The 24969-nt window shown below is 42.5% G+C and overlaps 1 protein-coding gene across 2 annotated transcripts in view; it reads right to left on the bottom strand.

Annotated features, from left to right (window-relative positions):
* grk4 (G protein-coupled receptor kinase 4) overlaps nt 1-24969 on the bottom strand; it is a 204855-nt gene that overhangs the window by 49549 nt on the left and 130337 nt on the right. For both annotated transcript variants that reach the window (XM_061881348.1, XM_061881347.1), the window contains exons 4-6: nt 14113-14190; nt 13905-14005; nt 5138-5230 (exon numbers count right to left, since the gene is read on the bottom strand). In XM_061881348.1, the coding sequence (XP_061737332.1) occupies nt 5138-5230; nt 13905-14005; nt 14113-14190 (272 nt within the window). The remainder of the gene's footprint in view (nt 1-5137; nt 5231-13904; nt 14006-14112; nt 14191-24969) is intronic.

Below are 24969 nucleotides of genomic sequence, written 5' to 3'. Positions count from 1 at the left end.
ATACACCCCCATACCATCATAGATGCTGGATTTTGAACTTTGCGCCTGTAACAATCCGGATGGATATTTTCCTCTTTGGTCCGGAGGACATGACGTCCGCAGTTTCTAAAAAACAATTTGAAATGTGGACTCGTCAGACCACTGAACACTTTTCCACTTTGCATCAGTCTATCTTACATGTGCTCGGGGTTTCTGGGTGTTGTTGAAAAATGGCTTTCGCTTTGCATAGTAGAATTTAAACTTGCACTTACAGATGTAGCAACAAACTGTAGCTACTGACAGTGGTTTTCCGAAGTGTTCCTGAGCCCATGCGGTGATATCCTTTACACAATGTCGCTTTTTGATGCCGTACCGCCTGAAGGATCGATGGTACGTAATATCATTGCTTAAGTGCAGTGATTTCTCCAGATTCTCTGAACATTTTCATATTACGGACCGCAGATGATGAAAACCTTAAATTCCTTGCAATAGAAATGTTGTTCTTAATCTGTCCGACAATTTGCTCACACATTTGTTCACAAAGTGGTGACCCTCGCCCCATCCTTGTTTGTGAATGACTGAGCATTTCATGGAAGCTACTTTTATACCCAATATAGGCATCCATCTGTTCCCAATTAGCCTGTTCACCTGTGGGATGTTCCAAATAAGTGTTTGATGAGCATTTCTTAACTTACTCAGTCTTTTTTGCCACTTGTGCCAGCTTTTTTGAAACATGTTGCAGGCATTATATTCCAAATGAGCTAATATTTGCAAAAAATAACAAAGTTTTCCAGTTTAAAGGTTAAGTATCTTGTCTTTGCAGTCTACTCAATTGAATATAGATTAAAAAGGATTTGCAAATCATTGTATTCTGTTTTTATTTTCGATCTCCACAACTTGCCAACTTCACTGGTTTTGGGGTTTGTACTTCTGACGGGACCACAGTATATCTGTGGTGTTTGGTTGCATCCTATAATATCTGAAAATGTTGCCAGATAATTTAGCAACTGTCAGTATGTTTCCATGCACTAAATCCGCCAGATCTCTCCAATAATTTGTTGTCATCTATTTTCACACACACGTGAATTCATTGCTCCATCTTTAATTTGACTGTTTGTCGTATACGCTGTGTGCCTCTCGTACACTAGCGGGCAATTTTGGTCATTTCAGTTTGTTCAGCTATATGTTAACGTAAATTGAATAAGAGAATGCTACATGCTTAAAATAATATGCTCCGGGTCTGACCAATAACTACAAAACTTGTGGTTATGATCACCAGACTCGTAAAAAAAAAATAAAAATGACTCTTTTGGTGTACTGCATTGGCTATTAGTACGCAGTGAAATATATCTAAATTGCGTTGTCGAAATTGTTGAAAATGGACGTTTGATTTCTACAACACTAATAAAAGTATGAACAACAATTTTGTCGTGGATTATTTGAATGAATGAGAACAATGCAGTCTGGAAGTCAAGTGATCTACCGCTATTAATTATTATTTATTAACATACACATTAGTTTTACTCTGTGTTAATTCCATTGTGTGTACAAAAAAGGTTTAGTGACTATTTAATGTAAGTTTCAATTTTATTATATACTAAATAAATATTGACTTATTTCAGTTTCTATATCTTCACTTTGTATGCTTCTGTGATGACGTGAATAGTCCCCCAAAGCCTTTGTACTTCTTCGCCTGTGAATAATGTAGTAAGAGCAGCGTGTTTGTCATCCATAGATTGGTGCACTAATAACTTACTACAAGCCAGAGTAAACTAAAATGCTCATTTAAAAACAAAACAAAAAACAAATCAGATTGAGATGTATCAATGTGTTGTAGAAAGCTTACTTCGAGCTGAATTATTTGAGTAATCAAACTTATTTAATGCATGGAAAAGTAATGTGATTCATGCTCCTGCTCCTTCTTCTTATTCTCTGGCAGACCAGGTGCTTATGAGATGTAATAAGCAGAATCACAATGCCATCTTCGGTACATAGTTATATAGAGATAAGGTGCATTGTTAAACAATATAACATTAGAATGTGCTCATTGTGGCTCAACTGTAGCTGTCCAAATTTATTCCACAAATAAATAAACATAATAATAATAATAATGGATTAGATATGGGAAATACTTCTTTTCTTAGCGCAAGCATGTTTCATTTAGACAACTGGCTTGTTGTTATGTGTACTTTTTAAAAGTAAACCGGTGGTAACTCATTTGTTACATTGGAAACAAGCATTGTGTCAGAGTTTTTTTTATGTAAACATCCAACCAATGTTATACTCTATTTATGGGATGTAAACATTCCATAAAGTGGTGCAATACTGGCATTTTTGACAGTGATATCAATATAGTTGAATTATCCCTCATTCAGAAATAAAACTTTGTGGCACAAAAAAAGTTGTTTGTTTTTTTTCTTTGATGAGCCTGAAAGAGTGGCAGCATTCATTTTACTTTACTTTTGGTATTAGTCTCAACTTTTGTTGCTTTTTTTTAATCACTTATCTTTTCCAAAAACCACTAATTATGGTTCTTGGGCGCTTTTGGGTGTTTTCGTTACTTTTCTTTTTCTTATCAGTTGAGCAGCCGGCCCCTTGTTTACACACGCGAGGAGCCGTTTGCGCTCTCCTTGGCCGAACATTCCCGTGGAACTATGGAAAAAGCGCCGGGGATGCCGTGCCGGCATGAAAATTAAGGAACAGAGAAGGAAATTTAAGCCTGCAATTCCCTTTGTCCTCATGGGGAACATGCGGTCTTTGGCGCATAAAATGGACGAATTGTTTGGGCATGTCCGAACTCAAAAGGAGTATGCTGTGTGCAGTTTCATGTGCTTTACGAATACTTGGCTACAGGCGCATCTCTACCCGCCTTCACAACCTCACGGGCGGACAGAGACACACTCCTTAGCGGTAAGAAGAAAGGTGGTGGGATTGCCATCTTGGTCAAGGAGAGGTGGTTTTAATCCTAGACATTTTACTGTAAAGGAATAAGTTTGTAGATAGATAGATAGATAGATAGATAGATAGATAGATAGATAGATAGATAGATAGATAGATAGTACTTTATTGATTCCTTCAGGAGAGTTCCTTCAGGAAAATAAAATTCCAGCAGCAGTGTACAGAGTTGAGATCAATTTAAAAAAAAGTAGAAAGTAAATAATGGGGGTTTAAATGGAAACAAAATAGAGAAATATTATAAAAAGAATAAAAACAATGGGAATAACAATATAACAGTAAAATAAGAATATAACAAGACAAAGTAGGCAGTAGTGACCATGTTATGAAAACGTATTGCACTGTTATTGTTTTGCATCCCCTGTCATCCTAGTACCCCCCCGCCCCCCGTCCCAGAGAGGAGTTGTACAGTCTAATGGTGTGTGGGACAAAGGAGTTTTTGAGTCTATTAGTCCTGCACTTGGGATGAAGCAGTCTAGAACTGAACAGGCTCCTCTGGCTACTGATAACACTATGCAGAGGGTGACTGGCATCATCCAGGATGCTCACTAGTTTGTCAACAGTCCTCTTCTCTGCCACCCTCACCAGTGAGTCCAGTTTCATTCCGATCGTAGAACCGGCCCGCCTGATCAGTTTCTCAAGTCTGGAGCTGTCCTTCTTAGATGTACTGCCCCCCCAGCACACTACCATGTAGAACAGAACACTGGCAACCACAGACTGGTAGTACATCCACAGGAGTTTTCTACAAATGTTGAAGGAGTGCAGTCTCCTGAGGAAGTACAGCCTGCTCTGTCCTTTCTTGTACTGGTGGTCCGTGTTAACAGTCCAGTCCAGCTTATTGTCCACCCAAACCCCGAGGTACTTGAATGAGTCCACGGTCTGTACCTCAACTCCCTCGATCACAATAGGTTGTGACCGTGGACTCGACCTCCCAAAATCAATGACCAGCTCCTTGGTCTTTGATGGGTTGAGCTGCAAGACGTTCGTGTGGCACCAGACAACAAAGTCCCTCACCAGGTTCCGAAACTCCTCCGTCCCTGATGCACCCGACGATGGCTGTGTCATCCGCGTACTTCTGGATGTGACACAGCTCTGAGTTGTAGCAGAAGTCAGCGGTGTACAGGGTGAAGAGAACAGGGGCCAGCACCGTTCCCTGCGGTGCTCCGGTGCTGCTGATCACAGTGTCAGACGTGATGTCCTTCAGTCTGACAGACTGTGGCCTGTCAGTGAGGTAGTTCGAAATCCAGGCAACCAGGCAGGGGTCCACTTGCATTTTGTAGAGCTTGTCCTGAAGGAGGCGGGGCTGGATGGTATTAAAGGCACTCGAGAAGTCCAGGAACAGGATCCTCACCATGCCATTTTCCTTATCCAGGTGTGAGTGGGCTCGATGCAGCAGGTAAAGGATAGCATCCTCCACACCAACGCCTTCCTGGTACGCAAACTGCAGGCTGTCCTGGGCATGTTGCACCTGTGGTCTGAGGAGGCTGATAAATAGCCGCTCCAATGTCTTCATTAGATAATGTATGCCGGACATCGAACTTCTGGCTGTTGGAATTCGACCATTCTATTTGCCGAGGGAGTTTACTTCTCTAATCTTCATCGGAGTATGCATCCCTCCTGCAGACGTGGCTGCTGCTTGCGACACCATTCTTTTTTTTCTTTGACAATTTCCCTTGTGGATCAATAAAGTTTGTCTAAGTCTAAAAGCTAAGCACATTTACTGTATTAATTTCCTCACAAAAATGTTTGTTGGAAACACATAAAAAATAATAAGAAGAAAATAGAAACATTTTTAAAATGTATACAAATATAACTACGATTAAAAAAAAGGAAATGTTTCACGGTCCGAAAACACATTAAGACAAATAAATGAGCTCACACAGCTCCTTAAGTAAAAATTCACATTAATCAGGGTTTATCTTTTTAAAATGATATACGTTAACTGTGTTTATAACTGTAATGAAATAATAAAATTATCTATATTTGTCACAATGTGAGGGGTACGAGATCTGCCAGCAGTGGTTGGCAAAATGCACTTTCTGCTTTCATTCTTTAAATCAGCCATTTCTTTCCACATTGGTTAGTCTGGACAGGATTTTGCTCCTCCAGTGGGACAATCCATATGAAGTTATGGAGGGTTTTGATGCTGTAGAGGCAACAACAAAGGATCCTGCCACACAACACACTGGAACTGACGGCTCACCTCTCCAACCATTTCCACTGCAGGAAGCGAGAGAAGTACATGGACTCCTGGTAGGATGAAAAGGGAGCTCCACTTAGATAATCACGAACTATTCTGTGGGGGAGAGAGAAAAGTTTTAAATGATTTCATGTATTTATTACGAAACGTTAGTGAAAGTGTGTAAAAAAAAAAAGTATAGTGCAGAAAAAAAACTGTAGAGAATGCCTACATTTACATATCCTCTTAAACCAGCGGTCCCCAAACTTTTTGACTCGGGGGATTGGATTGGATGAAAAAAAAATTGGCCGGGGGCCGATAACATCGGACTGCCAATATTATCGGCAGATAAATGCTTCAAAATGTAATATCTAAAATTATCGGTATCGGTTTAAGAAGTTAAAATGTATTACTTTTTAATACGCCGCTGTGTACACGGACGTAGGGAGAAGTACAGAGCGCCAATAAACCTTAAAGGCACTGTCTTTGTGTGGCGGCCCAATCACATAATATCTACAACTTTTCACACACACAAGTGAATGCAAGGCATACTTGGTCAACAGCCACACAGGTCACACTGAGGGTGGCCGTATAAAGAACTTTAACACTGTTACAATTATGCGCCACACTGTGAACCCACACCCAACAAGAATGACAAACACATTTTGGGAGAACATCCACACCGTAACACAACGTAAACACAACAGAACAAATACCCAGAAGCCCTTGCAGCACTAACTCCTCCGGGACGCCCCTCCCCCAACCCCGCCCACCTCAACCATCTCATGCTCTCCCAGGGAGAGCATGTCCAGAATTCCAAGCTGCTGTTTTGAGGCATGTTAAAAAAAATAATGCACTTTGTGACTTCAATAATAAATATGGCAGTGCCATGTTGGCATTTTTTTTCCATAACTTGAGTTTATTTATTTCAGATAACCTTGTTACATTGTTTAATACATCCGGCGGGGCATCACAACAAAATTAGGCGTAATAATGTGTTCATTCCCCCACTGTATATATCGGTATCTGTTGATATCGTAATCGGTAATTAAGAGTTGGACAATATCAGAATATTGGATATCGGCAAAAAAGCATGTGCACGCTCGCCCGACGCTGCAACGCGATGATGTCACGTTATCGATGGGAAAATACATGAGACAATATGATTTGCCTGAGCGGCGAGGAGACCTCGAGAGTAACAAGCGGTAGAAAAAAGGGTTTAGAAAGGACAAGTTAAAAAAAAAAAAAGAGTTGAGACCCCTGAGCTAAACTTTACCGCTGCCGGGTATTTTTTTCTGAAGTTGTCTTTATTTTTTTGTTTTAATGCCATGATTTTAATAGTCGCCCTGAAATGAGGCGGAATCTTGTCCAGGGTGTACGCCGCCTTCCGCCCGAATGCAGCTGAGATAGGCTCCAACGACCCCCCCGGCGTCCCCAAAAGGGACAAGCGGTAGAAAATGGATGGATGGATGGATTTTAATAGTCTGGCCCGCGTGTGCACAGATTTAGCCCTCCATGCGGCCCCTGAGCTAAAATGAGTTGGACACCCCTGATTATTGTACAGTAATACAGTATAAGTAACTGCAGCAGTAAGAAGAGGTGAGCATAAAATAGAGAGTAGACCCAGCAGAAAATAGACATTATAAACAAAGACCGGTAGCTCAAATAGAAGCGGTCGGATAAATTATAAAAAAAAACTTGAGACTTCTCGCGGGATGGATTTTTGGGGATCGCTGTCTTAAACAGTTAAATAATTTGGTTAATTGGCTGTATGCTGTTGGAAAAGGCGGGAAACAAGAACTCTTCTGGAAGGTGTCAAGTTATGACTCATTGGCCTGACCCTGCACATCAGTCATGTTTGTGGTGTCTTTAGATGACCATGGATGAAGTACTGACTGTCCAGAGTCGAGACCCAGGATTGACCGCTCGTCGGGACCCAGGATGGACCGCTCGCCTGTATCGGTTGGGGACATCTCTACGCTGCTGATCCGCTTGAGATGGTTTCCTGTGGACGGGACTCTCACTGCTGTCTTGGAGCCACTATGGATTGAACTTTCACAGTATCATGTTAGACCCGCTCAACATCCATTGCTTTCGGTCCCCTAGAGGGGGGGGGTTGCCCACATCTGAGGTCCTCTCCAAGGTTTCTCATAGTCAGCATTGTCACTGGCGTCCCACTGGATGTGAATTCTCCCTGCCCACTGGGTGTGAGTTTTCCTTGCACTTTTGTGGGTTCTTCCGAGGATGTTGTAGTCGTAATGATTTGTGCAGTCCTTTGAGACATTTGTGATTTGGGGCTATATAAATAAACATTGATTGATTGATTGATTGATTAGATGCTTTGACTACACGCTGATTAAAACAACAACAGGGTCAAACACACCCTAATGGTGTAATGATTGCATGGCTCCTTGCTCATACATTTAACAGATTACCATATGAACCATCTGAAGTGTCTCATAATCCAAAAATATGTTCAAATGTCATATTGCCCAGGAAGACTTCCTGTGGCACATGTTGTATTAGGATTACTTCACCGCTAAAGATCATGAGGAAACTGTGGCAGTTCTTGGCTAAATAATGGTGGAGAGTTTCCACAAAAGGGCCCCCAGTGCTTTGTAAAAGCAAACACAGTTATGTCATCACAAATCCTAGTTTCATACAACATAAACAGAAATCTCTTTGGGATAGAACTCTACTCTTTGCAAAAGGCTTTTGTCTCGGACTGTGCTTAATACACAAACAGCACATTTTAGGCATACCGGGTTATTGGTGCAGTTGAAGTTCAGTCGTCGCAGCTCAGTTATTAGGTCAATAAACATGACGTCGTCTTGGAGCAGGGCTGTCAAACTCGTTTTACAGGGGCCGCATGGAGGAAAATATATTCCCGCATGAGCCGGACTGATAAAATCATGGCATAATAACTTGAAAATAAAGACATCTTCAGATTGTTTTCTTTGTTTTAATTTGGCCAAAAATAAACAAGCACATTTTGAAAATGTACACATTACAAATAATCCTCTTGGCAAAACGCTTCAAGTTAGTTGAAACTTCTGGGGGAAAAATTGGTGCCGTTTCAAAGACACCATGAAGAAAACAATGCACTTAAACTTTGTCTCAGTGTATTTACGAAGCCATTAAACTTTAAGCACTTCCTGTTCAACATTCTCATGTTGGCAGTTCACCATTAAAGACCTGTTTGCAAAAGAAACCAAGTGTTTCTTCAAACCGCCGCATTAGAAACTACAACTTAACCGTCGATGATAGATTTAAGCATAAAATAAAACAGAACAAACAACAAATGTAGAAACACACATTTTTACAATGGAGTTCAGGGTGCGCATTGTGCCGTCAACTGATTGCGACCGCTGCATGGAACTCAAACTACAAAGATGAGGGTCATGTTGATTCAAGTGTTTGCATCTAACCGTTTCATTATATTATCCATTGAGTGGATAATTTACCATGAAAGAATGTAATATGCGTCAGTACTAAATCAGTCTGCCGCCATCTGCTGCCAGCCACAACAGGAGCAGCTGATTCCTTGCACCTACGCTGATTGTGTCATTTAAAGTCAGCTGACACATCATCTTTAAACAGTGTAATGTGTGATGTGCGTTACACTTAAATTGCTATTGCAACATCCCGTGGACACATTTAAAAGAGCAGATTATTTCACCAAAAAATTGGAGCTCATTTTTATGATTAGCAAAATCATCTCTCCAAGGTTTCTCATAGTCATCATTGTCACTGTCACCGACGTCCCACTGGTGTGAGTTTTCCTTGCCCTTATGTGGGCCTACCGAGGATGTTTTGGTGGTTTGTGTTATGGTTTGTGCAGCCCTTTGAGACACCGGTGATTTAGGGCTATATAAATAAACATTGATTGATTGAACTCTCTTTTTCTTTGGGGGTGGAGGCGGGGGCCGTTAGCATACACACAGCCTTGTAACGTAAACGTAAGGTAACGTAGTAGAAATCATCAAGCTCACCTCCAAAATCCAATGACTTGTGCCTCATCCAATTTTCTGACATTTCCTGAAAGTTTCATCAAAATATGCACCAAACCCTTTGTGAGTTATGTTGCTGGCAAACAGACAAACAAACCCCGGCGAATCCATAACCTCCTTGCCAAGGTAATTAAAAAAGGAAGTCTGAACAATTTTCCTGATTTGTTTGGTGTCACGGTGTGTAAATAGCGGTTATGTTTTTGGCAGTGAAATTGAGCGTGACAAATGCGAAACCACGACACGTGATGAGAAACAAGTTTCAGTCCTATAATCCCTGGTCTGTTTGCCCTTCCTGGAACACCTGCAGGCCCGAGTGTGTGTGTGTGTGCACGCTGCAGTGCATGTGTGTGAGTACTGAGGCCACAGTTGTTTTCATGCCAGCCATCCGGATGATCTCCTTGCCCAATGAACTTCCCCCCCCCCCCCCCCCCCCCCCCTTTTCAATCACTTTTCATCTGCAAGTCTTTACACTTGTCTGCAAGTGTGAGTGGGTGAGTTTGTAAAAGTGCACGCCAGGTGCCAGCTGTCTCGTCGTCACCTGTGACAGGATGCACACATCACAGTGTGCAAACACACGCAGTCAAGGAGAGCGTGGTGGCACCAGGCTGGGATGACCCAGACTTGGTATAAAGAAAGCTTCTGACAAACATGTCTTTCATTACAAGCATTGATGCGTTCTGTAAGAGGTCCTTCAGTTAGGCTCATGCTATTTAATAAAAACTAAAAAAAGTCAAGGGTACACTTATTCATGATGAAAAATTATATCTTTCTCCGATTAATTTTGAGTTAACTATGAACAACGCACCTCTATTGTCGAGGCGGCAGATCGGAGCTGTGGACGCAAGCTAGTTGGTGCCTGTCGGGGCGGCAATCCTAAAACCCCTTGGTGGACACCAGCAGTGAGGGATGCCGTCAAGCTGAAGAAGGAGTCCTATCGGGTCCTTTTGGCTCATAGGACTCCGGAGGCAGTGGACAGGTACCGACAGGCCGAGCGGTGTGCGGCTTCAGCAGTCGCGGAGGCAAAAACTCGGACATGGGAGGAGTTCGGGGAAGCCATGGAAAACGACTTCCGGACGGCTTCGAAGCGATTCTGGACCACCGTCCGCCGCCTCAAGAAGGGGAAGCAGTGCACTGTCAACACCGTGTATGGTGCGGATGGTGTTCTGCTGACCTCAACTGCGGATGTTGTGGATAGGTGGAAGGAATACTTCAAAGACCTCCTCAATCCCACCAACACGTCTTCCTATGAGGAAGCAGTGCCTGGGGAATCTGTGGTGGACTCTCCTATTTCTGGGGCTGAGGTCGCTGAGGTAGTTAAAAAGCTCCTCGGTGGCAAGGCTCCAGGGGTGGATGAGATCCGCCCGGAGTTCCTTAAGGCTCTGGATGCTGTGGGGCTGTCTTGGTTGACAAGACTCTGCAGCATCGCGTGGACATCGGGGGCGGTACCTCTGGATTGGCAGACCGGGGTGGTGGTTCCTCTCTTTAAGAAGGGGGACCGGAGGGTGTGTTCCAACTATCGTGGGATCACACTCCTCAGCCTTCCCGGTAAGGTTTATTCAGGTGTACTGGAGAGGAGGCTACGCCGGATAATCGAACCTCGGATTCAGGAGGAACAGTGTGGTTTTCGTCCTGGTCGTGGAACTGTGGACCAGCTCTATACTCTCGGCAGGGTTCTTGAGGGTGCATGGGAGTTTGCCCAACCAGTCTACATGTGCTTTGTGGACTTGGAGAAGGCATTCGACCGTGTCCCTCGGGAAGTCCTGTGGGGAGTGCTCAGAGAGTATGGGGTATCGGACTGTCTTATTGTGGCGGTCCGCTCCCTGTAGGATCAGTGCCAGAGCTTGGTCCGCATTGCCGGCAGTAAGTCGAACACATTTCCAGTGAGGGTTGGACTCCGCCAAGGCTGTCCTTTGTCACCGATTCTGTTCATAACTCTTATGGACAGAATTTCTAGGCGCAGTCAAGGCGTTGAGGGGTTCCGGTTTGGTAACCGCAGGATTAGGTCTCTGCTTTTTGCAGATGATGTGGTCCTGATGGCTTCATCTGACCGGGATCTTCAGCTCTCGCTGGATCGGTTCGCAGCCGAGTGTGAAGCGACCGGAATGAATATCAGCACCTCCAAGTCCGAGTCCATGGTTCTCGCCCGGAAAAGGGTGGAGTGCCATCTCCGGGTTGGGGAGGAGACCCTGCCCCAAGTGGAGGAGTTCAAGTACCTAGGAGTCTTGTTCACGAGTGAGGGAAGAGTGGATCGTGAGATCGACAGGCGGATCGGTGCGGCGTCTTCAGTAATGCGGACGTTGTACCGATCCGTTGTGGTGAAGAAGGAGCTGAGCCGGAAGGCAAAGCTCTCAATTTACCGGTCGATCTACGTTCCCATCCTCACCTATGGTCATGAGCTTTGGGTCATGACCGAAAGGATAAGATCACGGGTACAAGCGGCCCAAATGAGTTTCCCTCTCCCTTAGAGATAGGGTGAGAAGCTCTGCCATCCGGGAGGAACTCAAAGTAAAGCCGCTGCTCCTCCACATCGAGAGGAGCCAGATGAGGTGGTTCGGGCATCTGGTCAGGATGCCACCCGAACGCCTCCCTAGGGAGGTGTTTAGGGCACGTCCAGCTGGTAGGAGGCCACAGGGAAGACCCAGGACACGATGGGAAGACTATGTCTCCCGGCTGGCCTGGGAACGCCTCGGGATCCCCCGGGAAGAGCTAGACCAAGTGGCTGAGGAGAGGGAAGTCTGGGTTTCCCTGCTTAGGCTGTTGCCCCCGCGACCCGACCTCGGATAAGCGGAAGATGATGGATGGATGAATGGATAGGAACAACGTGATTAAATATTTTAAAGGCCTACTGAAAGCCACTACTACCGACCACACAGTCTGATAGTTTATATATCAATAATGAAATATTAACATTGCAACACATGCCAATACGGCCTGTTTAGTTTACTAAATTACAATTTTAAATTTCCCGCGGAGTTTCTCGTTGAAAACGTCGCGGAATGAAGACGCGCATAATGACGCGTGCGCGTGACGTCTCGAGTTGGAGGGGACATATTAGCGCAGCACCACTAGCGGCTAAAAGTTGTCTCTTTTCATCGCATAATTAAACAGTATACTTTACATCTGTGTTGCTGAATCTTTTGCAATTTGTTCAATTAATATTGGAGAAGTCACAGTAAAAAGATGGAGTTGGGAAGCTTTAGCCTTTAGCCACACAAACACACGGTGATTCCTTGTTTAAAATTCCTGGAGGTGAAACTTTCCTATGGATCAGAGCGGTCAAGCGAACATGGATCCCGACCACTTGTCAACCGGCAGGTTTCGGTGAGAAAATTGTGGTAAAAAGTCGCCTCTTACCGGAACTTCTGTCCTGCTGCCGCTGTCGTGACTAATTCCCTTAGACACTGGCGTCAAGACACCCGTGGACACACCCCTCCGACTATCAGGTATTATATAATCTCACTAAAACACTAGCAACACAATAAGCAGATAAGGGTTTTCCCAGAATGATCCTAGTAAATGTGTCTAAAAACATCTGAATCGCTCACAATGCAATCGCCTTTTTTTTTAAACTTTATTTTTGTATCAATTTTTTTTCTAGTCCTTCGCTATCAATATCCTAAGCCATGAATCTTTCATCCTCGCTCAAATTAATGGGGAAATTGTCGTTTTCTCGGTCCGAATAGCTCTTTTTGTTGGAGGCTCCCATTAAAAACAACGTGAGGATGTGAGGAGCCCTCCCACGGGTGACGTCATCGTCTGCGACTTCCGGTACAGGCAAGGCTTTTTTATTAGCGACCAAAAGTTGCCAACTTTATCGTGGATGTTCTCTACTAAATCCTTTCAGCAAAAATATGGTGAAATGATGAAGTATGACACATAGAATGGACCTGCTATCCCCGTTTAAATAAGAAAATCTCATTTCAGTAGGCCTTTAATCGTTTGACAGAACTAAAAAAAACACATAAAATTATCGGTCAGGTATAATACATTCCCGTACGAAGCTGGAAATTAAACCACAATTTTAAGCAACAGCCTGTTTGCCTAAAGTAATCGGAGCTATTGACTGCACACACATTACTCGCCATCAGCCTATCGCAGCTGCATGATTAGCGTATTTGAATAGGGGTGTGGACAAGGACTGTCCACTCACTCCAACATGTGTGCTCAATTCCACGTTGATTGGGATGTACATAAGAAATGTGCTTGGACTAAAGCCTACGCACACCTTAATACATCTAAAGTGTTTGTGAGTTCAGCTTTTTCTGGGTTTGAGCTACTGAGGAAGGAAAATAATGCAAAAGAAGGAACACCAATCCTCAACAAAACTTCGGCAGCTTCTGTTTCTTTATCATTTTAACTAGCTGCACACACTGGAAACAAGTAGCAAGCACGGAATAATACGTTTATTTAAAGTGCAGTGTGGAAGTCAATGTGTTTACTTTGCAATTAAGTAAAGGCAGTCTCAAAGAAATGTAACCTGTGGAGGCACTTTCTGACCCAACAGCCACATTTCGATGTCAGGCCCCTGAGCCTCTGGGCTTGAAACTGCGGCCCTCTTTACTATGTAGTTGAATAACCCTGGTGTAAACAGTTTTATTTTGTTTGTATTGTACAGCGTACGAGTGGCAATAGCAGAGTAACATGCAAGCTATTTAATAAAAAATAAAAAAAGTCAAGGGTACACTTATTCATGGTGAAAATGATATCTTTCCGCGGTTAATTTTGAGTTAACTATGAACAACAAAAAGCGTCATATGTGTGCAAAAGAAAATGAGACTTACTTGGTGCAGTCATTGAAGAGCTCCTTACAATGACTCTGCTCAAGTCTCTCCCGGCACCCAGCGACCACGTCTTGGGGTACGTCTGGCAGATGGGCTGCTGACTTGATGGTGCAACAGAAAAAGGCGATGCAAAACAATGTGAAAACGGATCTAAACGGGTATCAAAGTTACACATAAGTCAGCTGAATTAGGTATGAGTGCGTCTTACCCCATTATTGAAGTAAGTGTCTAAAACATTCAAACCGCAGTCCCTCCGCTTCTCATCTGGAGCTAGCTGGTACATAGCCTTTCAAAAGAACACATAGCAGAAATCCAAGTCAATACAGACATATTTACATCTAACTACAGGTAGGGGAAATGAATACATTAAAAAACTAAAGATAGGAGAGAAAAGAGACCCGAGGAGAGGTTCATAGGAAATGAGAGGGCTCTCCCTCACACTTTGTACATAAATGGGTTTTAACAAGATAAATAGCATTGTTTTGATTACTTTTTTACTATAAAAAGGTTTCTGGCAGACTGGATTTGTGTGTTTGTCAAGAAGGTTGATTGCATTTTTACATGTAAGTGAGATACGTCCACCGCAAGTTCAGCCTATTACCCAGCAGTTCAACAAAGTTGTTGGCAGTTTGGAGTGCATAACCAAGGGAAATTATATTTGTAATATTATGTTCGATAACATTGCAACTATTTTCTGTTCCGTCATTAAAATGAAATGTGTACATTTTATCATGTAGGTGTACCACTTACCGTATTTTCCCGACCATGGGGCGCACCGAATTATTAGGGCGCACTGCGGATAGCGGGCCTAGTCAGGTCTTTTTACAAGCAAAAGGCGCACCGGATTATACTGCGCATTAAAGTGGTTGTGTTATTTTAATTTTTTTTCTAAATTGAAAACACTTTCTTATGGTCTACATAACATGTAATGGTGGTTCTTTGGTCAAAATGTTGCATGGATTATGTTTTACAGACCATCTACAAGCCGCTTTCTGACAATCACTTCAGGTCTTATTTACGTGGCTCACCTTCGGTAGCGCCTTCTCCCTCTCATATTTGTTGTAGCGGTCTAGCGTGCAAGGATGGGAGTGGCAGAAGTGTCATAAGATGGAGCTAACTGTTTTGATGACACTCAGAGATTACTTGAATCAATAACGGAGCAGCATTTCATCATCCGTGGCTCACTAGTGCAATAACAACACCAGAAATGTGTCCCGTGAAAAAACGTGCGACCGGAACTCTCTAATAACTAAAGTTCCTTGGGTGAATAATGTAAACCCACTACACCGGTAAGTTTTAGTGCTTTCATGGCGAGTTTACTGACAGATATAAGTAAGAACTTTACACTACTTCATATTAGAAATGGCAAAAGCGGAGCATGAATGCCCCTTAACAATAAGATGGAGGAAAAGAAGAAGCTTATCAACTAATGCAGGGTTCGGGAACCTTTTTGGCTGAGAGTGCGATGAAAGCCAAATATTTTAAAATGTATTTCCGTGAGAGCCATATCATATTTTTTTAACACTGAATACAACTAAATGCAAGCATTTTTAAGTAAGACCAACATTGTATAGTAACATAGGTATCTTATTCTTTTTAATAACATTGTTATTCTGAAGCTAACCAATAATAAAGAATATATTTCTTACCATTAATGCGACTTCTTGAACAGGTGCGGTAGAAAACGGATGGATGGATTAAAATGCATGAGAATGTGTTATGTTTTGAACGTTATTTTTAACACTGTGATTACCAGCGGAATTATTCATTACTTATTGTGTTAAGAAATGTCTGCTAAGATTTATCTGAGACCCGGATGCAGTCATGAAAAGAGCCACACCCGGCCCGAGAGCCATAGGTTTCCTACCTGAACTATGGTGTCGGTACCGACTACAAAGGCGGATGCGCGCACATTTTTAGGACTTAACCAGATCCCAAATACAGATCGGCAGGTACCAGAAGGAAAGAAATGTTGCTTATGCATAACATTGAGAAACAAAACGCCAGATAATATGTTTTACTTTATACACACACCATAATAATACTTGTATGTTTAATGCACCGACAATCCATCATGTGGTGTGGCTTCAAAGCTTACCAAAGTCATACTAAAATATTTAGATAGATTTTTGAGCGCCGTGTGTAATGTCCTATATTTTCAATGGAACATACAAAATATTGGTGTTGTTTACTTGAGTCATATTGCAGTCTACACGTATCTCTTATGTGTGAATGCCATCTACTGGTCACACTAATCATTCTACCATGTACCAAATAAAATTGCCGCGGGGTTGGTGAGTACAACCACAATTATTCCGAACATTAGTCGCACCTGGTTATAAGCCCCACTGTCAAGTTGAGAAAAATGAAAGGATTTTAAGTGCACCTTATAGTCTAGAAAATAAGGTTTTTAGACAATTATGACAACACAAAATAACACTGATCTATAGTCTGTTAACCAAAAAACAACTCTCTCCACGCCAGTGTACAGTGTATGAAAATGTGTGCATGTTTATGGTCATATGAATAAATAAACTGGTTTTATTCTACATTGTTTATAACTACATTGAGTATGCATAGAAATTAGCGTCTTCTTGGCCACTGTCCCGTGTAAACACAGCAACGAGTGTCATAAACTAAGGTATATATATCTCACATGGCTGTCTTTCTTTGTGTGTTTGCTTGAAAAATGACAAATATGCTCTTCTGGGTTGTCAAGTTGATCAATTATTAGCTGAATAGTGAGGCTTTTCCCACTCTTTGTTGTCTCTCCTTTTTACAGACAGCAAGCGCACCTTCTTACATACGTCACATACGTATACGCCCTCGTGGAGCAGAGAGGTAGCAGCATGGTTAACCTTAGCTGTGGTTTGAGTGGTAATACGAGAGAAAGAAGGTGTGAATCTGGTAACAAATGAAGGAAGAATAATTCCCAAGAAAAACAGCAGGGGGTTCATCATTTGGCGGTGGTTTGGCTTCAAGTGGGAATATGTCGAACAGACCACCGTAATTTGTGAAATGTGGGGCAAAAGCATTGCTAAAAAAAAGTAGCATTACTGCTAATATGTAGCGTCATTGGAAAAGTCACCTGCTAGAGAATGAAGAGTGCCTACTCCGCATGTCAACATCTCCATTCGGTGCCACACGAACCAAATGCCGAGGCAACAATTTCCACATCAACACCGTATGAAACAACTAGTAGACAACATAAGATAACGTCCGCAGTAACCTACTACAGCGATTTGATTTCCTATTATGCAGCTCATTTTTATTTGACAGTTATTGAAATATCTTGTGTGACATCTTGCACAAAAGTGCACTTTATTTGTTTTAAAATATTGTAGTGGCCTTCTGTACAAGTGCACTTTAATTTAGTGTTGTTTTGATATGTCATCTTAGTGACATCATGCACAAAAGTGCAATAAATGGGTTGTACTTGTATAGCGCTTTTCTACCTTCAAGGTACTCAAAATAGCTTGGTTTAATCTATCTGTGACAATCTTGAACTTTCTGTTTTGGAAATGACATTAATGTTTGTGCCACTGCTTATTAACTGTTTAATAAATACAGCTTTGGTCAACTGACTAAGTAGCGATGTCCCTCTCTGCATGAAAGTTTAAAAGTAGCATATATTAATGCAGTATGAACAAGAATGTTTTAATGTAGACACATAGAATCAGCTTCGTCTTCGTCTAGCTCTTCCCGGGGGATCCCGAGGCGTTCCCAGGCCAGCCGGGAGACATAGTCTTCCCAACGTGTCCTGGGTCTTCCCCGTGGCCTCCTACCAGCTGGACGTGCCCTAAACACCTCCCTAGGGAGGCGTTCGGGTGGCATCCTGACCAGATGCCCGAACCACCTCATCTGGCTCCTCTCGATGAGCTAGACGAAGTGGCTGGAGATAGGAAAGTCTGGGCTTCCCTGCTTAGGCTGCTGCCCCCGCGACCCGACCTCGGATAAGCGGAAGATGATGGATGGATGGATGGACATAGAATCAGCATACTGTTGTGATTATATGCATCAAGTGGTCATTCAAGGTTAATGCAAAATATTGAGATATATATCCTGTATCGTGAAATGGCCTAAAAATATCGAGATATTAAAAAAAGGCCATATCGCCCAGCCCTACTTCACGCTTTTAATTGGTTGCAGCAACTACATGTGTTTGTGCCACGGTGGAATGAAAAAAAGAGGGTAATTTCTCTTTTCTTTCATTAAGTGTCTTTGACTCTTTGTGCGACGAGGCGGGACCGCTCGCATCACACGGTGCAAAAAGTTAGCCCGTGCAACACACGTAGCAGCAAAAATGGACACAATGATCACAAAACCAAATGCCACCGCACAAGTGTGGGAATATTTCAGTTTGAAACTTTGGAACAAGATGAGCCTATCGACACCGAGCAGGAAGTTTGCGGAATGTTGAGTTGAGTTGAGTTGAGTTTGGGTTTAGTTGGAACATGCAAGCATACAACATGATACATCACAATCATCAGTTGCTCTTTTCAACATGTTCGAACAGGAGTAGGAAGAAACCGAGCTTATTTAATCCTACCCCTTTTCTTTTACATAACAGCTGCTAAAACTTTTGTTCACTTCCTGTTCTCAATTTATTCACAATATACTCCATAATTAATCTCAATAAAAAATAAAAAATAAATCATAATTGGTGAATAAGTTATATTTCCTATGATGAGATGAGTAAGATTATTTTGAGAATGAATGAATGGATGGATGAAATACATTCAGAATGTTTATGCATGAATACAACAAACCTGCACGTCCATTTGAAACACAAACACCCGACAATATACACGCACTTTGGGTTTGGTGTACAAGGTGAGTGCAAACAAATCAGTGCAAAATGGTGTGCACTCACAGAAAGTTTGGTTAACTACATTGCCAAAGACATGCTGCCATAAACCGGTGATACTGTTGAAAACTTGCGTTTCTAAAAGTGCCGCAAACGTGTGACGGACCTTTATCATGTTGTCATGTCATATTGGTGTTTACCATCCATCCATCCATTTCCTACCGCTTGTCCCTTTCGGGGTCACGGTCGGGTGCTGGAACCTATTTCAGCTGCATTCAGGCGGAAGGCGGGGTTCACCCTGGACAAGTCACCACCTCCTCACAGGGCCAACACAGATAGACAGACAACATTCACACACTAGGGCCAATTTAGTGTTGCCAATCAACCTATCCCCAGGTGCATGTCTTTGGAAGTGGGAGGAAGCCGGAGTACCCGGAGGGAACCCACGCAGTCACGGGGAGAACATGCAAACTCCACACAGAAGAATACCGAGCCCAGGATTGAACCCAGGACCTTCGTATTGTGAGGCACATGCACTAGCCTCTGAACCACCGTGCTGCCATGGAGTTTCCTCACTTGGAATCTGCCAAACTTCGATTTTTTTTTTTTAAATAATCTGATTATAATTTATTGTATATATTGTTACTTTGCACTGTTGTTTAAAAATGTCCCAACTTGATTGTCAGTTAAGTAGCGTACAACTCTACAGTACCTCTAACTCAGTAGAAGCATTTAAGTCTCATCTTAAAACTCATTTGTATACTCTAGCCTTTAAATAGACCTCCTTTTTAGACCAGTTGATCTGCCGCTTCTTTTCTTTCTCCTATGTCCCCCCCTCCCTTGTGGAGGGGGTCCGGTCCGATGACCATGGATGAAGTACTGACTGTCCAGAGTCGAGACCCAGGATGGACCGCTCGTCGGGACCCAGGATGGACCGCTCGCCTGTATCGGTTGGGGACATCTCTACGCTGCTGATCCGCTTGAGATGGTTTCCTGTGGACGGGACTCTCGCTGCTGTCTTGGAGCCACTATGGATTGAACTTTCACAGTATCATGTTGGACCTGCTCGACATCCATTGCTTTAGGTCCCCTAGAGGGGGGGGGGGGTTGCCCACATCTGAGGTCCTCTCCAAGGTTTCTCATAGTCAGCATTGTCACTGGCGTCCCACTGGATGTGAATTCTCCCTGCCCACTGGGTGTGAGTTTTCCTTGCCCTTTTGTGGGTTCTTCCGAGGATGTTGTAGTCGTAATGATTTGTGCAGTCCTTTGAGACATTTGTGATTTGGGGCTATATAAATAAACATTGATTGATTGATTGATTGATGTTCAATATTGAAGTGCAACTTTGTTTATCATACTTTATTTAGCTATTTTATCTATTGTTTTGATTGTTTGTATTTGAGAACCTCCAACCCTCTCAACATATTGTATTGCTTTGGGTTGTGATTTTTATTCAAAAGCAAAATTTTGCTCACAATGTATATTTTATTTTTATTATCAGTTTGTTTCAAAAGTTTACATTTCAATAACAATGTTAATATATACAAGAAATACAAGTTTATTGCATTTGAAAAGATATACATGCATATTATATTATCATTACATCGGTTGTTGATTTGGTCTGAAAAAATAATGGCACCAATATTGTTCATCAGCAATTATTTCTAGGTCAATACATTGTCGAGCAAAAGTTGGTATCATTAGAAACTGAAATTAAATGGTGTCTTGTATGTAAAATAATTAAAAAATGTACAATTAGTTTGTTAAATAAAACCCATCCATCCATTTTCTACCGCTTTTTCCCTTTCGGGGTCGCGGGGGGCGCTGGCGCCTATCTCAGCTACAATCGGGCGGAAGGCAGGGTACACCCTGGACAAGTCGCCACCTCATCGCAGGGCCAACACAGATAGACAGACAACATTCACTCTCACAATTTAGTGTTGCCAATCAACCTATCCCCAGGTGCATGTCTTTGGAAGTGGGAGGAAGCCGGAGTACCCGGAGGGAACCCACGCAGTCACGGGGAGAACATGCAAACTCCACACAGAAAGAATGATATGGTTTATTGCAACGGGCAGCACGGTGGTATAGGGGTTTGTGCGTCTGCCTCACAATACAAAGGTCCTGAGTAGTCCTGGGTTCAATCCCGGGCTCGGGATCTTTCTGTGTGGAGTTTGCATGTTCTCCCCGTGAATGCGTGGGTTCCCTCCGGGTACTCCGGCTTCCTCCCACCTCCAAAGACATGCACCTGGGGATAGGCCCCTCCCACCTCCAAAGACATGCACCTGGGGATAGGTTGATTGGCAACACTAAATGGTCCCTAGTGTGTGAATGTGAGTGTGAATGTTGTCTGTCTATCTGTGTTGGTCCTGCAATGAGGTGGCGACTTGTCCAGGGTGTACCCCGCCTTCCGCCTGATTGTAGCTGAGATAGGCACCAGCGCCTCCCGCAACCCCAGAAGGGAACAAGCGGTAGGAAATGGATGGATGGATGGGTTTATTGCAACACAGTGTACAAATAAACGGTCTCTCATAGGATGTTGCATGCTTAATCTGCACAGACTGCAGGAATGAGTCCAAAACTTTGCATGGGTATTGCCTTTCCAGATACTGGTAGGCCTACTTTACACACAAAGGTGACTTAGTTGCAAAATGAATGTACAGTATGTGAAGAAAGCACTGTTTTTGAATCATTTTTCTGACTGCACTCTGTCCAGTCTGAGTCCTGGTATGTAGGGTACTTAAGGGGTTTCAATCTTGAATTAATGGCTCACACTGCATTCTCTGTCAGTGGCTGTAATTTGCATTCCAAACAGTTGTCAAGTGTCACACAAATCAAGATGCCAATGTTTCAACAGTCTTTCAACCAGTAAAGCTAACGTGCTAATGCTTATGTCATAAATCTGTTGTAACTGTGTGAGATCATTGTTGATGACAGCCTTGAATGTGTCCAAGATTTTTAAGGTGAGTGTATGTGAGTGTTTGTATGTTAGGGTTGCCAACATACTGAAAAATAAATGAGGGGATGACTTGTTGGCAAGACTGGCCGACGCCCTAATTAACCACCTGTAGCTTCCATGTCGGACAAATAAACAGTCCATACGCAAGGGTGTCAAACCTGTTTAAATTAAGGGCCACCTAGCAGTTATTGCCACCCCTCAGAGGGCTGCTAGTAACAATTAATATAGATGGAATGTACTGTATAATCACCTCATGATATTATAACACAATTGCCTATAAATTTGAGTATTTGATTTTTTGATGTGCCAATTGATTGATCACTTGCTTTGTAATTATATGTCCATACATTCATTTTCTACCGCTTGTCCCGTTCGGGGTGGCAGGGAGGGGTCACTGGACCTGATCTCAGCTGCATTTGGGCGTAAGGCGGGTTACACCCTGGACCATCTATTTTTATTCTGATAGAAAAACAACAAATCATAATATAGTGGGACCCTTAACTAATAAGTACAATTTGTTCCACGACCAAGCTTTTAACTCAGAACAATTATAACTCAAATCAGCCGTGACCATCAAATTGAATTAATTAAATCAGTGCTCAAAAAACTAAAATTTTCAATGGAACATATCGATTAAATTGAAAAATTAAGTATTAAACAATAAATACAGTTTGACAATACAATAGCATATACTACAAACAACGAAAGTGTATACAGTTTCCTCTACTATTTGTCTATAGCGTAAAAAGGATTCTTAATTCATCACGCCAAGCAATGTTTGAAGATTTTACAATATAACTAAAACAATTCATACTAACTAAACCAGGTGTCCCCAAACATTTTGACCCGCATTGGGTTAAAATATTTTGGCCGGTGGCCGGGCTGTTTTATATATATATATATATATATATATATATATATATATATATATATATATATATATATATATATATATATATATATGATATCACGTGATCGATTGAAAAAAGCATTTTTAGAAAATGTGATTTGCCTGAGCGGCTAGGAGACTCTGAGAGTAACAAGCAAGAAGCGGTAGAAAATGGATTATAAAGGACAGATTAAAAAAAAATAATAATTATATTTTTTTATTTTTTTCCAACTTGGGACTTCCCATTGGCCAGATCTCGAACGCTGGCGAGCCTGATCTGGCCCGTGGGCCGTACTCTGGGGACCCCTGAACCAAACCCTCCCATGTGCTATGTCTGTAGGAGTGTTTTCAAGCATATTTGTACTTGATATTGTATTATAATCAAGCTAGCATCGTTAGCATTAGCGAATGTGCTAACATGTTAACAAGTGTCTGTGTCAATAAACTAATGTTTAGAAATAAATAAATAAATAACAACTGTGTTAAACATTTACAATCGCTCTCGCTCCAGTATATGTCTGCGGTTTATAGTCCGGTGCGGCTAATAAATGTAAAAATATTTATTTCTTCTAAAATTTAGAGGGTTCGGCTTGAATACCGGAAAGTACGGTGAGTTGAATCGCCCTGCAGTACATAAACATTTTTTGTCAAAAGTGAAGGAATACATTGAGTTAGAAAAATTAAGTACTTTATAGACGTCATATAAAATAATATGAAGGGCCAGATCTGACCCCCCCGGCTTTGAGTTTGACACCTGGGGTCTGTTGTCGCTTTAGGTAAAAAGTTACTTTTAGACTCAGAAGACCAGAAGCAAGGCGGATAACTCCTGCTAGCTTGCTGAGGCCGAGCGATGACCAAGGCCAATGGAATAATGACTTTGACAGGTGAACGATCAGCCATGCTAGCGTAGCATCAATTGGCTTATGATAAAACAAGCTGTAGTCAATGGAATCCGTCGATATTTTATAGACAATTTTTTGATTCTCACTGTAATACAGGACTTTTGTTTATAAATTCATTATTTTTTTATAGAACAGTTGGCAACCCTAGTTTTGGCCCAATTTTCACAGATGGCGCTTTAGTTCGTATAGCTACCCCTGTTGCACTGATAAAAAAACAAATATGGCTGCAGACAGAGAGATGCTGTAGGCCATCAGTACCTAAGTGTTTGGTTTGAAAACAAGCTCAGATGAAAGAAAAGAGACTGCATCGTATACATTAGATCAGGGGTCTCAGACACGCGGCCTGCGGGCCAATCGCGACGTTATTTAGCAGCCCCCACCTAAATATTAAAGTTTAATGTTAGTGTGGCCCGCAAGTTTTATATGAATGCCGCTTGACAGGGTTGTGTTATTTGGGTCCAAAATGGTTCTTTCAACGTTCTGGGTTGCCTACCCCAGCGTTAGTGGAAAAGCGGCAAATGAGTGAAAGCGACAGAGACGTTGCCATGGAGACGAGGGTTTTCTTACGTGCCTGGCTGCAGTCACACCGCAATACCTGTCCATCAGTAATAACAGTCCCCGATAACCTGGACCAATTCAAACCATTATTTGTTTTATTTATTGTTAAATTTGCATTGCATATATTTCTATATGACGTTAGATAACACTCCGGGAGCCGTCACTTTTTTGCGCTCGCTATCCCGGTACTTTCCCGACTATCATTCTGTCCACTAAAGACGCTGAGGTTTTACTACTTACGTATAAAATGACTTTAAGGTTTTACTACTTACGTATAAAATACTACACGGTCTAGCTCCATCCTATCTTGCCGATTGTATTGTACCATATGTCCCGGCAAGAAATCTGCGTTCACAGGACTCCGGCTTATTAGTGATCCCCAAAGCCCAAAAAAAGCCTGCGGGCTGTAGAGCTTTTTCATTTCGGGCTCCAGTACTCTGGAATGCCCTCCCGGTAACAGTTGGAGATGCTACCTCAGTAGAAGCATTTAAGTCTCACCTTAAAACTCATTTGTATACTCTAGCCTTTAAATAGACTCCCTTTTTAGACCAGTTGATCTGCCGTTTCTTTTCTTTTTCTTCTATGTCCCACTCTCCCTTGTGGAGGGAGTCCGGTCCGATCCGATCCGGTGGCCATGTACTGCTCGCCTGTGTATCGGCTGGGGACATCTCTGCGCTGCTGATCAGCCTCCTCTTGGGATGGTTTCCTGCTGGCTCCGCTGTGAACGGGACTCTCGCTGCTGTGTTGGATCCGCTTTGGACTGGACTCTCGCGACTGTGTTGGATCCATTGTGGATTGAACTTTCACAGTATCATGTTCTCATAGTCATCATTGTCACCGACGTCCCACTGGGTGTGAGTTTTCCTTGCCCTTATGTGGGCCTACCGAGGATGTCGTGGTGGTTTGTGCAGCCCTTTGAGACACTAGTGATTTAGGGCTATATAAGTAAA

This window comes from Nerophis ophidion, linkage group LG20 (genome assembly GCF_033978795.1).
Source record: "Nerophis ophidion isolate RoL-2023_Sa linkage group LG20, RoL_Noph_v1.0, whole genome shotgun sequence".
NCBI lineage: Eukaryota > Metazoa > Chordata > Actinopteri > Syngnathiformes > Syngnathidae > Nerophis > Nerophis ophidion.
Note: the sequence above shows the minus strand (reverse complement) of the source record. Positions and strands in the feature narration are given on the sequence as shown.